At 42.0% G+C, this 17,260-nt stretch overlaps 1 protein-coding gene across 2 annotated transcripts in view; it reads left to right on the forward strand.

Moving 5' to 3' along the window:
* The first annotated feature begins 7,212 nt into the window (after positions 1-7,212).
* The window catches only part of syde2 (synapse defective 1, Rho GTPase, homolog 2 (C. elegans)), a 46,110-nt gene continuing 36,062 nt past the window's right edge, over positions 7,213-17,260 (forward strand). Inside the window, exon 1 of one of the 2 annotated variants that reach the window (XM_026146297.2) lies at positions 7,213-9,500. In XM_026146297.2, coding sequence (XP_026002082.2) covers positions 7,457-9,500 — 2,044 coding nt within the window. In that variant the 5' untranslated portion in view covers positions 7,213-7,456. The remainder of the gene's footprint in view (positions 9,501-17,260) is intronic. The other variant, XM_026146299.2, reaches the window with a different exon arrangement.

Below are 17,260 nucleotides of genomic sequence, written 5' to 3' on the forward strand. Positions count from 1 at the left end.
ATAAAACTGACAAATAAACACAGGACGCTGTGTTGGATTGTGGTCCTTTCCACAATGAGATTCACCCTCAGTTCTTTCAGGCTTTTGTGGGTTTGTCACATGGAGATCTGGAATGGTGCCTCTGGTATGGTAGAATAGGGTGGTGGTTCTTTATATTAGGGAACTAGAGGGTGTCCTCCTCCAGGGAGGGAAGAGATCCAGCCCCAGATAAGCAGCAGATAAAAAAATGGATGGATGCTTGGTTGGTTGAATGAATCAGAGGTGTTGGGGATCAGATTTTGATCCACCATGGAATACCACCTGGAAAGGGTCTGATTGGCAACAGCTTCATTTGTAACCATGACATTGATCCCAAACCCACTGCTAGTGTAGAAAAAGCATACTTGGATAGAAAAACACACAGTGGAACACTATCAGCCATGGATTGGCATCCCCAGAGCTCAGATCAGTGCATTATTGAAGGAATGTGGGATCAGCCTGATAAAGAACAACTCAAAAAGGCGCCTGATATCCAAAGAAGAGATTTATAATGTCATTTAAAATAAAATAAAAAAAAGGAAAACTATTCCTGAGGACTAACTAAATAAATTTCAATATTTTGTGGGACAGGTTGCGCTGAAGAATAAGGGTTGCCATACCAATTATTGACTCCTAAGTTTGTTAGAATTGTACAGATGATGTTTCGCCTTATTTCCATGGATGGTTGCCCATTTCCATGAATCCCTGCAACCATTCCTCATTTCCTACAAAAGTATAAAGAAAAGATGTGTGGCTGAAAACCTTTACACAGTAATGTACATTTGGATCACATTAATGATTAATATTAAATTGTTGAAAATATATACTTTTAGAGAAAACTATAAAAGAGCAAAATTACTGCTTTACTCTGATCAGGCTTTATCTGTTATAAACCACGGCGTCTTTTCTCATAGCCTGAGCACGGGGTGGTCAGACTGTAACATAATATTGCAGTTTACAGTAACATTGTGGTGCTGACCACTGATTGCAGCCGAATATTTCCAAAAGATGTTTGAAGCTTGAAAAAAAAAAGTTCCATTCCTTTATACCACCAAGAACATCTGTGAAGGTTTTTAGAGAAGAGCAGTGTCATCAGAAAGACAAATAAAGGTTATAGCGGCAGAGTAAAGAAGGACAACAATCTGAAATCTGAAAAACTAAAAGACGTGGGATTCTTTTATGGGTTGAGACTCAAACAAATAAACTGCCACAATACACAAGCAAAGCTGTCATTTAAGTTTATAGACAGATTATTTTTCTGCTACACATTGGATTGACTAAAGAAACTGAAAATATATTTAGCTTTCAAGACACTGAGCACCATCTTAACTCAAGTGTAGAACCTTGGATGAGAGATAATACAGCTTGGATAATATACAGTGATTCTGTGCTGGATCTGACAGAGTGAGCATGACAAGACGGCCGTGAAGCTGTCAGGGACAGGAACGTACTTTCACACTTCTCCGGTGATAGAGAACAGTAGCAGAGATAAGAAGACTGAGCTCTTGTCATGATAAATGTCAGAAGTTGTCTCTTGATAACGACGCGGAGCAGACACCAAAGACAGCCCAGTCTCCCCAGTCTCTCTCTGTTTGTGCGTGTGTGTTTGGGGGGTGCTATCTATGGGTATCCTATCATTTTGGCCATTTGTCCTTAATTCATCCAATCAGACCAAAGACAGTTTTTTTTCCTCATTCATGATTGTGCTTTTTTTCTGTGTGAATATTGTGAAAGTATGTCTAAACACATGTATTAACCACAAAGCGCTGATCTGTTGTGACACTGTGTTCTACTTACATGACAGCAAAACTTTTTGTTTTTACATTCAGTTCAATTTCATTATGTTTATCGTATCTTTAAGGCAGCTTGTGTGTTCACTCTCCTCAATATGTATATATCCAATAGTATTTCAGTCAATATCTCAACTGTTTCAGTCAGGTTAATGTCTGATAAGAACTTATCTATGTTCCAGAGAAAGTATCAGGAGATACTAAAGGCTTATATTTACACCAACCAGTTCACAGATACTGTCCTTTTATTGTAGCGTAATTAATAGTTTATAGTTCATAATGATTGTCCCCAGCTTGATTGCACAGATGCATCACTTCTGTGGATGTTTTCATCATTTCAAGCTTAAAACCAGCTTAATGACTGTCTGGTAACAATGAAGCTCTTAGCTTAGCTTAGCATAAAGACTCAGGAGAGAAGAGGGGACAGTCAACCTGGCTCAGCCCAAAGATTAAAGGGTCTTCTGTTTGATCGTTCTATAAACTAAAGTATATACCAAGCAGTTTAGCATTTCCCAAGTGCGCTTTTTCCCAGCCAAAGAAGTTGAATTATTTATTTGTTTCCACTGCAAAATGACCCTTTTAATTTACTCTTGATTATCTCATAAAAGAGCATCTAATTAGTGTATAAATGGATTTTCCACCCTGACAACAATTAACTTGCGCTTTATGGAACACAAGGTTTTGCTTATCGAACATGATTAAAGCTGCAATATGCCCACAACTTTGACAAGACTGTGCTGCGGATATAATGAAGCACCATAAGAGGTCCTCCTCAGCAGTAAAATAAACTGTAAAGGAATGCTTGTGACAATATTGTGATTCTTTGAAACGTAAAGCTGCAGCGTCTTGGCACTGCAACTCTGACAGGGAGCATCCAGCCTAATTTATACCCTGAGAAAGGCTTCTGTCCAAGGGCATAAATTTAGCTGCGGTGTGCACTGAAAAAAAAAAAGGGGGGGAAGGCCCATAAACAGGCTGGGACAGAGAGAGCCAGAGAGAGCCAGAGACACGGAGAGAGGAAACAATGGGCAGCCATCAGGAGGAGAGCCCCAACAGCTGCAAAGCTCCGAATCCCAACACACGCTCGCGTGCATGCGCAAATGTGCGTGCACGTACACACATATATGCACATTCAATCCTTTTATTTTCCTCACTGTGTCGCACACACACACACACACACTTACACATTCACTTTTCTTCCTGGTACGCTCTCTGGCCAGGCCTCCTGAAAAGAGGCCAGCTAAGCAGATGTTCTGCTACTGCCTTCACAATAGGCACAAGTAACTGGTGGAGGCAGAACAGAAAAAGGTCAACAAACGTTCTCCATTCCTCCTGCACCGTCGAGTCAGCGCGCTGAGCAACCCATAACACGTGCTTTATTTTGGGTTCCTTTGAATCTGCTTTAATTCATTGTGTGAAGCAGTGTGGTGGGATAAGGCTCTACATATCTGCAGTGTCATCAAATTGAGTGAAGAAAAAAAAACAATAGTGTGCTTGTCTTTTTTCTGCCCTACTTTCTGGGAAGACTAAATGCTGTCATTTCCTTAACCAGTTGGATGCTGTAGATTTAGAAAATGCTACGGAAACAGCAGGTGCTGTTCATATTTAAGACAGATTTGGTGCTAGAGTAAGTATTTATAACTGTATGGTGGAAATGGCCTTAATTAAATGGCAGTGCCTATGTTTCTGATTATGTCAGAAAATGCAATGCAGTGTATGTTTTTTCACTGTTTGTGAAGACAGGCAGAGCGTTATAGCCCTGTTCATTCCAGACGGTCCCCTATGAGCAAGCACTTGGCAACAGTGGTAAGGAAAAACTCCCTTTTAACAGGAAGAAACCTCAGGAAAACAACACACTGCGGATGAGAGCCAGAGCTTAATAATAACTAATGGTTAAGTGGAGAGCGGGGTATAAACACAAGAAGACAGAGACAAGAAGACACGTATCATATCAGGCATCACTTATTATTATATGGTCATATTATTAGAGGGAGTGCATAGGGGTGGGCAGTGTGACATCCAGACCAGTAGGCAAACCGTTGAGATCCAGTATGATCTATTTATATAATGTTTTCTAGTTAAATCTTTTAAAAGGCTATATCTTCTTAGTCTAATTTGTAAGTTCACAAGTTTTATATTCAATGCACGGGTCACTAGAGGTGAAACAGTAACCAATATTATAGTAATTCATTACTAAATTGAAACAAATCTTTAAAAGTACTGCTAAAACTTTGATATTTCCATCCCTTTTTCTTCTCAGTAAAATCTACTTTTTAAACATTAGCTCATGCCAAATAATGCCGGCTACTTTTCACTATTTTCTGACTCAGTTCAGATCAAATGATGACCCAAATAATCATTAATTAAGTTACTGAGTAACAGATAACCATCTTCTGCATTCCAGTCTCACACTGCTGTGCCTACGGGCAGCCACTGCTGCTGGTACAAAGGAATCAAAAGCACATTTCGAAGAATGCGAGACATTTTAAATATGAAAATTGCACTAATTTGTCACAAAGAAGAGATAGCTCATGCCCTGAAGTGAGCCCACTGAATAACTCCTGCCCTTCTTTAAAGTTCAGAGGTCTGCATCCTTTGCTGTGCTTCTAGCTTCTTATCCCTAACCCCCCCTCATCTGTCTCCTGCTTTCTCTTTAGCTCTCTTTCAAACACAAACACACAATATGCAGCCTGCAGGTTTTGACCTGTAAATAACTGCCCAGACAGGGTCTAGTCAGTCAGTCGGGGAGGCAGGCCGAGGCGTCAGGGCCTACGCGGCTCCTGCAGGGCCATAACAGATGCTTATCATGTTTTAGTGAGGGTAGTGGAGGTGGGTGGAGGGGTGCGTGAAAGTGTGGACGCTGGGGCCCTGCTGATGAATGGCTCTGACAATAAATGCCCTCAATCATGGGTAGACTTTAGAAAACAGAGGTGCAGTGATGCCAAGAGGCTTACAATGGATTCAGATCCAGTCAGTGTGTGTGTGCAGGAGGGGGTATGTGCATGTCTTAAAGGGAGGGGTATATACAGAGCGCTTGTGCACTTATACACCCACTGCAGCTTTTCAGCAGCTCATCCTCTTGCACATTCCAAGTAGAGGCAACAGCAAACAAACGGCTTAAGGTTGAAGTCAAGTATGTTTCATTCCTTTCACTGCTGTTTCGGCTGCTTTTAAGACACGGGTTGTCCCGCGAGCAGGGACAGGGGTTAGATGCGAGGTCAAAGAGGAGAGGATTACAGAAGATACACTTCAGATAAAAGTGTCAGTCCAGTAATCGGCAGTGATTCATCATCAGGCAGGCCAGGCTATTTACGTTGGTATCATTTTGAGGATAAAAAAAGGGATTGTGTGTGTAAAAGTAAAGATAAAGCAATGAAAAGACAAATTCCCCATTACACACGCGATCCTGCTCATTTTTAAAGAGTAACACTGTGTAGCTACCTCATCGCCATCTTCTTAAGCTTAGTGTTTTTCTCTTTTCCCTCTCTCTTCGCAGAGTGTCAAGCACATTTTTCCCATGAGATGAAAGTTGTTGTTTTCCCTGCTGTTTGCTGAAATGCCTTCACAACTACCAGCGAAGGCGGTAATTTGAAGTCCTGGCTCACTGCTCTCCAACTGAATTTAATTCACATTTTGGGGACAAATATGTGTTGAATTTTAGCAGAGAGGCAGGAGCTCCCGAGAGCTGCGCTTCACACCCCATCACCCGCGCCGTGGCTCTGCACGTAAAGCTTAAAACGCTACAATTATACGCATGTATCACCAAAACGGAGAAGTTCTGTGATGTGTGGAGCCATACTCGTGTTTAGATGCAAAGCACATTTGCAGCTTCATCCCAAGGAGTTTGTTTGTTTCACTACATTTAGTTTATGGCAACTCTGACCAAGATTTACAGTTTGTCTGGTTTTTTTAAATTATTGTACTGCATTTTTATCAATGAACATACAGGACTGCATCAGTAATATGTCAGTGGTATACATTTGTATAAAACCATTGTTTTTCCACATAAATGCATTTCCTCACAAGAAAACCTGTAACTGAAACACTGTAAAATCATTTACATGTCATTTAAATCTGTATATTTGTCTGAAAATAGCAAAGGTGAAATATCAAATGTAGATAAATTTCCTCATTCGGTAAAAATAAATGTGAACCACAAGAATGCAATGCCGCCTGAAGGCCCAAAGATCACCAGAGTCCAGTACTGATTTTCTGGCCTTGTCTGTTGCACACAGGATACAAACAATTATAATCTAAAGAACATTATTCTTTGTAGAAACAGTTTTTTGCAGATTGTTGAGCCTCCACTCATCTTTACTTCTGAGAAACTGCCTCTATGAGATGCTCTTTTTATACCCAGTCACTGAACTGTGGACTGTTAATCTAAATAGCTGCAATATGCTCCTCCATTTGTTTCTTTTTAACACCTCTTACTCTCCAGCCTTTGCTACCCCGTCCCAACTTCCCCGTTCGTTGCTGCCATTAACCCTCCTGTTATGTTGCTGGTCAGATTGACCCAGAACAGAAGAGATGTCACATGTCATCTGCATCACTACAGAAAACAAAACAAAAAAAAATCAAAATTATAAAAGAAAATTGTAAAATAATCAATGCCAGTGTTTCTGACACTTTTGGATGAGTAAATTTGCCCCGGGTCAAATTAACCCAGGAGCATAATTGGTGTCCCTGGAAACCAACATAACAGGAGGGTTAAATTGAAAATGACACAATTTTTTCTTAAAGTAGTCTCAGTGCAAATATCCAATGTGTTTTCTATGTTCTACTACTATGTTCTGGAATTTTGCCCAGACTGTCTTGCAATTTGAAAACATAAATCTTTTGTTAATCAAAAACAATTTTCTTTTCTTGCTAAATCCCTTCCCCCAATTTTCTAAAGTAGACGTTGAAAAGACAGGATTTCTTTCTGTTTTTCTATTACTTACTTAAACTCTGAGTTTGAATGTAAGCTCTAAAACTTAATAAAGTATAGTTAAAAGTCCAAAATGTATGCCCTGCTTCACATTATCCAAAGCCATGCAGTGGGACCGGATTGGAGTGTTTGCCGGTGTGGTTGCGAGTGTGTTTCAGAGATAACACAGACAGATAGATAGCTTCACACCTCTGGGCAATTTAGACTCACCAGTGAACCCCTCTTGTGTGTATTTGGATTGGATACTCCATCTGGATAAAACAAAAAACACGCACACACACAAAACCCCACAAAAAAGCATCCATATAACATTCTTCGGATAAATCACGTTCAAGGTAAGCCTCGTCTACTTGAACTTAAAGCTAAGAAAAATGCTTCAAATACTTGAGATGCAAACATGAGGAAAGGGTGAGGTGAGGCGCTAGAGAGAAAGGAAGAGCCAAAGCGTGTGCGTGCGTGTGTGCGTGTGGCAGCAAGCGAGGGGAGGGAGAGAGAGAGAGGTGGTGCAGTTGAGCGAAGTGAGCCTGGAGTGAGTGGGTCGACAGAGCCGAGGTGACAGTGGAGAATGGAGAGGAGCCCGTCCACCCGGCGAGCTTTGACCGCGGCGAGCAAAGGAGAACCCACTCGATCCTTTCCTTTTGGAGCAACTGCGCAAAAAGAAACCGGGAGGAATTAACTAGTGGGGGACGGGGGAGGGGTGGGGGGGCAAAGGAAAGGAATGGCTGATCCTCTGCGGAGGACTTTACTAGCGAAACTCCGGGGGAAGAAATCCAGGAAAGGAGCGACGGTCGGCGGTGGATACGGCTCTTCTGCTGCTGCCGCTGCGGTGAATGGGGGCCGAGAAGGTAAAGAAAAAGTTTTGCAAACGCAGCGAGACTCCGATGAGGCTCGCTCCATAGTCTTGTTCGCAGATCTGGATTGCATGCCAGAGAGAATGAGTACGTACGAGAATTATATTGACGGCGCTGTGGTGCAGACAGACGGGGATATAGCAGTAGCGCAGAGTCGCTCAGCGCAGTTGGCCGGCTCACGTCCCCGAGAGCGAAGCCGCGGGGGCAGGGTTCGGGTTAATGAGGAGCTCCTGGGGGTCCCACTTCAAAGAGACTTGCCGTTTGGGGGGGATGCTTTTTGGGAGGGTGATAGGAGAAAACCGGGGCACAGGTCCGCTGACAGAGTCACCGCGGGTGTTCCACTCCCTGAACCGCATGTGCAGAGAAAACACTGCATTTCGGTCGGAGATTCAATCGGGTTTGGGGACAGTTCAAATCCAGTTTTAAGCAGAACGCAGGTACAGGCGCATGTAGGGGATGGGAGACCATCAGAGGACCAGTTTAAAGGAGCTGATGGTGAGGTTAGAGAGCCCAAAGACAGAGAGTGCTCCCGGCACATGGTAGGGACTGTTTTGGCCGTGCGTGAAAGCAATGCCAACTGGAGTTTTGACAGCAGACCGACTTTGGAGACAAACGCACGAAATTACGCACGCGTGTGCCCAAACCGCATGTTAAAGAACACCGAAGAAAACTCTGTAATCAGAAATATTGAGAGCTACGATCCTGACTATGCCGGGGACGTTAAAGGTGGTCTACTGAGTCCCACTTTTTTCCCCACTGAGTTAGAAATATGCGACGTGAACATGGCATCCCTGTGCGCCACAGAGCCCTCACTCACATACCCTTTAGACAGCGAAGATGACGATTACTACGATAATGAAATTCTGCCCTTCTACGAAACAATCAGACCAATGACTGACGGTGAGAGAGCAGAGACTGTAGAGTTCACCCAGCCTGGTCAGGATAAAGGACAGGCTGGTGATAGTAACAGTGCCCAGGAAACAGACAGGCTTAGGAACCAGCTGAAAGAGGCTTATTACCTTCTTATCAATGCTATGAATGATATCAACATGGATGTCCAGCAGATCGGTGGTGTAACTGAGCAGCAGGCTACCTCATCGTGTAGCAGCCCGTCCAGGGACAGCCTGTGCTCCAGGTTGTCTTTGAAAAACAGGGACAGTGACTCCTGGTCGTCAGGAGAGGACCAAAGCCCTCAGCAGGTGTCAGACACCGACTCACTGCTGCTTTGTCTCACTGGGATTGTAGAGGTAGGACTTAAAGGCAGGCTGAAGAGTAAGAGCATGGCAAACTTGTCTTTCACCAAAAAACCTACTTTGTCACGCTCTACAAGTGATGGAGAGATTAGGTACCAGGACGCCTTCTCAGAGAGTGTTCAGGCTTGTGGAACGCAAAGTGCTGAAATCTGTGATGATCAAGAAGCTGAACCAGGTGAAGGAGGCACAGGAGCGGGTGAGCTGTCTGAATCTCGGGTTTTCTGCAGTGCCGTCAGCAATGAGGAGCTGCTGCAAGATGATGGCGTTGAAGAAGAACGGGACGGGAAGCTGAATGAGAGCAGTGGCTCCATCAACAGCATCACAAGTTCCTCAGACAGCAACACCGAGACGGCAACACATCAGGGTCACGACAACAAGCAGGAGCTGACTGAACTCCAGACACAGGTGGCCAACTCGGCCAACAAAGGTCATGGTGTCACTGTCAACAAGATGCAAGAGTGGATGCACAAAGGCCGCATGCTGTCTTCTGAAATGAAGCAGCGCATTGAAGGCTCATCTTTGCCCCGCGGTGGAGACAAGAGCCATGACCGGTCCTGTCCTCAGGTTAACCCAGGAGGCTGTAAACCAGGGACCCAGACATCCAGCCGAGCGGGTAAATCTGTCAAGGCCAAGTCACAACAGCAGCAGCAGCAGCCAGGTAGGACGGCTACACGGCATGGCCTCAACTCCCGTGGATCCTCTAAAACAGACAACTCTCACCTTCCTTCCTCCCTTCTGATAATTATCATCCTCCTCCACTCATAGTATACTCCTTCTGGTGGCGGTCCATCCCGCACTCCTCCTCTTCTGGATGCAAAGCAAAGGGACGAGACACCTCAGACCTCTTGCTTTCCTTTTTATTTTTTAAGACTCTAATCGGTGGCGGGCTTCTATCCTTCACACTAATTTAGGTGCATTTTAACACCAGATTAATAGCACATCAGGCCGTAGGTCGGATTACTCACAGCGTAGTTCAGTAACAACTAACTCACTCCTGGTAGAGCATTGTTAGTGGTGTTGGTGGTGGGATTTGTGCGTGTGTGTGTGTGTGTGTGTCTATTGACTGGAATGACATTTGATTATCTGATTATGAACATATCAAATGATTTTCTGATTGTGCTTAGATGACAGAGAAAACATCTGTATCATAAAACAACCGTTACCGAGTGACACGTGTTGTCATCATCCCTCATGCAATCAAATGCCAGATTAATCAGAAAGTGTCTGTGTGGTAAGCTTTTATTGGCATTTAGCAGCACAGGATGTGCTCTATGGATCAAAAACATGCCCATGCCTTTTAATTTCTCCTCTATTTTTTGCCTCCTGTGGTAGTTTCCTATGTTGCGGCGCATGTGTTCCAGCATGCCTGCCTGTGAAATGTGCGTGTGTGTGTCTCTGACAGTGTTTACCATAGTAAGACGATGATGTGCCATGTGTGCAGGGTGGTGTTGACTGTCAGTGTGCCGGACTGCTAGAAATAGTGTGTGATCCGTGAGGCCGCTCCTCTGTCGGCTTAGCATAGCTCCAACTTTACAGCTCTTTCCTCTCTGGTCTTTTAGTTAAAAAATAAAGTCAGAGCTCTTGTAGATGTTAGTTTCCATGCACCCGTTCACCCAAATCTCATATTTTCCCCATTTTGTTCAGCTTTCCCAACTGAACTTTTCCACAGCTGTGGCCAGAGAAATCCAAAAGCAGGAGAGAAGCCACTGCAGTTATTTTCTGTGGTAGTGGTGTGTGTGTGTGTGTGTGTGTGTGTGTGTGTGTGTGTGTGTGTGTGTGTGTGTGTGTGTGTGTGTGTGTGTGTGTGTGTGTGTGTGTGTGTGTGTGTGTTTGTTTTAGAGTAAGGGGGGCTGGGCTGTCATCTTGCCTTCCTCCCCAGTCATTTGCTTTGGACAGCTCCATGGTAACTTGCATTTTAAAGAGACCTTGGATTGAATATTTAGAATGCCATTCCTGTTGTTTAACATGTTTGCATTGTGTCACTTAATTCACCACCATGAATGAACAAAATGAAGAGTGATTAAATATTTATTAAGGTCAGCCGTGAGCTTATCTTGCCCTTGTGGGCCTCCACACCATACAAAGACCCATTTAAAAAAACAAAAGAAAGAAAGAAAGAAAGAGATGCCAAAGCTGCAAAGTTCCTGTTAAATGCTTTTTTTGGCCTAAAGCTCTTAATTGAATTCATTGGTAATTCTTGGTTCGTGGAATTATTTATGTATTTCTGACTTTCTAAAAATAGACCAGTTCCTCCCCTGTGAGTATTATTTGGAAATTAAACCTCAGCCTAAAATCGTAGCACAAAAATACTGTCTGAATTACACTATAGCTAATTTATTTTTGTCCTGACTTGTCCTTTAATTACTCTTGTAAAAGAAAAGTGTCCATTATTGTGTGTCACTCCTTATGTGTGGGTGTGCGATATTGTGCACACAAGCATGCATTTGCACATCTATGCTGTGAGTGTGCATGTTTGTATTTGCAGTGTGAGGATTTATAGTTTCGTTGTGTTTAGTTGCAGTGGAGCAGCAGGTGTGCCGGCAGGCATTCAGTATCCAGGTGTCATGTTTTGGCCAGAACTGAGCTCAGGAGTGGTGTGTCAGTCAAAGCTGATATTGAGACTGAGCCATAGATAACACAAATAGAGAAGATTCACTCCTGGGAGGCAGACTGTTTATTTTTTTTTACTTCTTTTTAAGCCCTCTGTTCATTTGAGTCAAGTGTTTCTAAGTCCCCGGTCACACGTGTGTGGAAACCAGTCCCCAACTATCTGGCAACCACTTGTTGCAAGGGAAAAATGTGAATTTCCTGACTGGTTTTGAAGGTTGATGGCAGTTTACTTTGAAGGTGACTGTTCTGTTTCCAGTTTGTGTTGTATTTTTTCAACTTTTACTGTAGTTCATAAAGTAAACTGCAAGTGTTGTCTCCCACATAAACTATGGGTGACCATGGCAATATGCTAGCAACCAAAGCAATCATGGTGCAGCAGCCTCTTATCCACCAATTTCTCCTGGATGCAGCCAGTAACCTCCAACACTCACCAACTTGTCATATTTTTCCGAAGCAGAAAAATATAACAAGTTCAAATATGAAGCTGCAATCAGCAGGTAGTTTGCTTAGCTTAGCTTAATGCATTTAGTGAAAACAGCTAGTCTGACTCTCATGTACAAAATCTGCCTACAAGCACCTGTAAATCCCAGTAATCAATGTTATGTAAGGTCTATAAGAGTAGGCTATGAAATATGCTAAGCGATATCTTGTTTTTCATCAGGTTTTCTGATGTGATAATTTAATAAATGCACAGTGTACAGAGTAAACAAATGAACAGATGTAATGTTTTAATCAGTGAGCTTCAGTGATGCTGGTAAGTGAACTGTGGATGGGCAGATTCATGCTAGCTGTTTTCCCTTTGTTCCTGTCCTAAGCTATGCTAACTGCAATGTCATTACCTTTAGCATTAACATGAGACTGTTCACAATAACATTTGAGACCAACATTTCCTTAACTCCAGAACTGTTCTTTAAAAGAATAACGTGTCAAGCATCACATTTAATATGCTGTGAATTAGGTATACTGTTTAGCATTGCTTAACCCGAATTCCTAACTCCAAAGCTTAGATGGGAGTGCAGGTGTAATATAATATTACTCGACTGCTGTCAAGTCATGTCAGAACGATGCGGCGTTTGGTTTCTGCATTATGCCAGAAACCTTGTTACAGAGCTGCTGGGTTTTTGGTTTTTCACAGTGATTTGTCTTGTCTGGTGTCTGTATGTGGACAGATTTATGGAAGATGGTAGCTCTAAAGACAGATCAGGTGATGAAGGAGAAACTTGAGGCATCTGGGTTCATTCCTGGATGATTTTATGAGTTGTGTGAGTCAGATGATGGTATCTGCTGCAGAGGTGGGGCAAACATTAAGATGAGGATGATCACAGCTAAACAATACTAACTACAGTGAAAATTAAAACTAATGACATTTGAAATAAATGCCATTGATCATACTGTTTCAATGCAATGGAAATCCTTGGTCCCTGGCATTCATGGGGAGGATTTTGAAATGTTATGTTAACCTGTTGGGCTACGTTAAAGTCTTTCTACCAGGCACGGTCAGTCCAACTGCAGGTTATCAGCGACATAACAATCTGTTGATTGCCTGTGAAGCACAACAGCAGTCAAACTGAGGTTCATTCAAGGCCAGATAACAGATGATACCATAATATTGACAGAGAATGACTACAGATCTCTGGTAAATGTTGTGGGTTGTTAACTTCTAGCCAGGTTTTCTTTGGGCTAGTAGAAACCTGAAATTAAGACTGAAAATCAATTTTTCTAGAGTGAGCTTGCCAAGAGAAGGGCAGACATTTAACGTGACACGATGTGTCTGAAGTATTTAGGTTGAAGAATGTTAAAGGCTTTTATGTAGAGCACCAACTGATATAGAAGTTTTAACCTGATTCATGATATTTGATGATATTTTCCGTGGTATTTTAAAAATAGGATGTACCAATATGTCAGCTGAGATTTTTTTTCAGAAACACAAACAACGAACAGATTTCCCTAACATCTGTCATGTGTTGTTTTTAATGGTTTACAATCTGCCTGCCTCTGCTTATATCAGAGAACAAGCAACCTCAACAGTCATAACAACGGTGTTTCTAGTGTCATTTCATTACTTTTTAAATATCTATTTATTGGTTGTTATAAATGGTAATAACAAGAGATATCGGCTTGCCAATAAATCAGGCTCTACTTTTATGTAGGGGCCTTTGAAAATGTTCTTCTGTACAAGGGCTTCCTGCTCCTGAAGGTTTGAGAAACCCCAGTTTAAGTGACAGAATGGGGGACCTACACAAAGAGGTAGGTGGTTTTAATGTTGTGGCTGATTGGTGTAGATTGTAATAATTAGGTGGCAGCTTAAGGGCTGAAGAGCTTTCCTGAAAGGCCTTTCGCTTACTTTTAGGGACTTGTCTTAGGATTGCAAGTGTTTCAAGCTTAATTGGGTAATTATCTTACAGCGTCCTTCCTCGGGGGCATTTGATCAGTTTTTCTTTTAAACAGAAGCAATAAGACAGGAAAACAAGCACTACATAGAAAAGATTTTGGATTTCAAGCCAGCATACCGAAGTGGAAGTGGCATTAGGAACAGGCTACGATGCCAGGACACCTCAGCAGGATACAAGTGTTGACATGTGATGCAACCCTGGATGATCTCAGCGCTGCCTGCCTGTAAAAAGAAAAATCTACACCAAGAATCATCATTAGCATATGAATGAAGGTCAGCAGTAATCTATGGCACACCGCAAAAGATTCCCTCTGAAGGAGGCTCTGAAACTGTATTCACAACAAAGTTTTGTCTGTACGGAGGTGAGAACTAGCTGGTGTGTTTTGCACATATCAAAAGAGGAGCCTCTATAAAGAAGGAATTTAGGGAATAAAAGAACAGCCTATGGGAAAGTGGATCAAGCGCTTTGTCTTAGAGAAATGATTCAGCCACTCAGAAGATTTAGGCATGAATATAATTGGGTCTACTGTCAGGCTCATATGGCACAGGTCCACAGCAGCACATCAAGTAAATAAGATTTTTCTTTTTTTCTTAGGAAGGTGCATTCCTTGCAGCACCTCAGACAAACACGACACTCCTTTCAGTGCATGCACCACCTCTTCTTTTCTCTTAATTTCCACCCACAGACATGCACCCGTGTACCATCTGTCACTTTCAGGTCAGAGGTGTGATTTTTTTTTTTGCCTTACAATGAATACATTATCTACACACAATGATGGCAGAGGCAGACAGGCTGTGTTAGCTCTGGTATGGAAATATTTTGCAACTGGGTGCTACTAGAGGAAAAGAGCTGTTTTTCTGGAAGGCTGTCTTGCTTTATGTGGCAATGTAAGTGGGAATGAGTGAAAGGGGCTTATTCACTAATGCTAATTTTCACAAGACAAAAAATCTTTTCCTACCTTACTTTGAATAAACAGACTTTAAACTAAGAATTATTTTCCAGGTCTGTTAATTTGTACTCTGTAACAGAAGGCTGTAAAATGTTGGTGAAAGATGAAGCTGCTGTTTTGTTGTTTCATAATGCGTTATGTAGTAGTATGATGGTTATTTCAGTTGCTTCTAGCACGACTCAAAAAGCAGTTGGTAAGCCTGGCCAAGACTCCTCTAGCGATTAATAACCCACGGCCAGTGGTCACCTTCAGGGTGGTTGTCATAAGGTTTGGTAACATTCTTGCTTCAGGAGGAGAATAACGGCTAACGATGATAGTGTTTTTTTCATAGTTCAGTACAGAGATAAAGGACATTAAGCTCAAGACCCAGTCATCATGAGGAATGGCTTATTTATGGATGCAGTTAACAGTAATAGCCCATTTATCGAGCATGAACATTAAAACAAAAGTAATGGCAAACAAACAGCTAAAAATATAAAGCTTATTTTCTATATAGCAGTAGGTACAAAGTATAGAAACAGCTTAATGCTGCTAACCTTCTCTGTAATTTTGCAGGCAAATTTTGCAGACAAATCTGAGGATATTGTGGTAGAAATGCTAATTCCTAAAATTAGATGCATCCTTGCATCTCTTGTTCCATCAGAAAAACAAAACGCCCAACGTTTTCTGTTCATTTTGATATGTTTTTGACTCATTTGGCACCCTAAGTGTAATCGTGGTATGAAGATTGTCATTCAAGGAAGGCAGACCCACAAGTTCCTTTGTGTGTTTAATATCAAGACTGAATGTTCTGCAGTTCAAATACTGAAATAATGGTGTAAAAAAGTTGCGAGGAAAAGGCCGGCAAGAGTGACAAGAGTGAAAATGGCTAAAGTCTCACTTATTAAGTCAACACAGCAGGCTGCTGTTTGCCAGGGCGAGGTGTTACTCATGTGAAGGAGTGTGACAGTGCGAGGAGACAGCAGCCAGGCTGTAAATCTGGAGCTGTGGTCTGGAATGCTGTTCATGTCAGAACTCGCTTCCTCTTCCAGTTATGAAAGACCCCTTAAAGAAGATGGCATGCTGACAAAATCTTTGTGCACAACTGTCTCACCTCTCTGTAGTCTTACGGTACCAGGTTGAGCACACAGTGAGCTGTGCAGCTTTGGATTGGTCGTTATAATCGTTCCTCCATTCTGCCTAAATGTTCCTCCCATCTCATATCATGTCTTTTCCACACCAGTAATCCTTTTCTTGCTTTTCCTACAATCTATGTGTGTATTCCCATTTTTTGAAATTCATCTGGTCAATTTAGAGTTTTTCATGCAAACTAACAATTGTAGCCTTAAGAGGCTGAAGTTTTGAACATCTCGTGGTGCTAAAAAATCCTTTTTGAAGACCACGCCTTTGTAAACTATAGCTTACAGTCGGCGCCTTCATTGTAGTGTACTTTCTAAAAGGTTTCCCCTCATAAATTTCCAAATATAAGTAAAAAGACTTCTTGCAGGCTCAGTTGAAAGCTTAATAAGGAACTGCCATAACATCTGAATATAAACCATAGCAGATTAGTAGAGGCTGGCTGCTTAGGTCTACGCATTAACTCGTGGGGCTCAGTGCATCACCACTAGCTTAGTACACTTTTGTCTTTCTCCAGGCAGTCAGCACAGGCTAAAACGACTAAACTTCAGGCCCTTAAAGAGCCCAAACCAGGCTAACGCAAACACGTTGCTGTTCCAGACACAGTAATAAAAAAACTACAAAAATTTAAAATGTGCTTTACATCCTATAGCAGCGGTCCCCAATCCTTTTTGCACTACGGACCGTCTTTTGTCTGACAATATTTTCACAGACCTGCCTTTAAGGTGTCACGGATAAATACAACAAAATAAAACCAACCGGTACCAAAAAAAACAAAGATTTATTGATTTATACAGAACACGGGAAAAAACCCAGGGAAATCGAGTTAATGATAAAAACGATTTAAAAAAATAAAAAATGTTATTTTTATTGTTATTAAAAATAATGTTTTTTTTAATAAACCGGTGGCCCGAGAGAGGGCCTCCTCTCGTGGCCCGGTACCAAACGTTTTACGGACCAGTACCCGGGGGTTGGGGGCCACTTTTAATTGAAATGAAAGAGAAGAGAGAGCGATGTGATTGGTTTTCTCCAAGTAGTTATTTCTCCCACTTTTTTCTTGGTGAGAGGAACTACATAATTGATGTTTATGGGACAACAATTGCTTTATAATGGCGTAGATCACTGGAAAGGCGGGAGACACTGTTCAGAGATCCTGGTTGACTTCCAGGGAAAAGCAAATGCTGTGTCTTTGTCCTAATGTCAAGTTTGTTAACAATGATAATAATAATAATGAGCATGAAAAACTTTGTTTACTAAGTAGAAGTTATGGCATGTGATTTTAATGTCCTCTCTTAGATGATATTTATACTACAGTCAAGTGTGTATATACTGTTAAAGTCGATTTTGTAA

The sequence above is a fragment of the Astatotilapia calliptera genome, chromosome 17, assembly GCF_964374335.1.
Source record: "Astatotilapia calliptera chromosome 17, fAstCal68.1, whole genome shotgun sequence".
Taxonomy (NCBI): Eukaryota; Metazoa; Chordata; class Actinopteri; order Cichliformes; family Cichlidae; genus Astatotilapia; species Astatotilapia calliptera.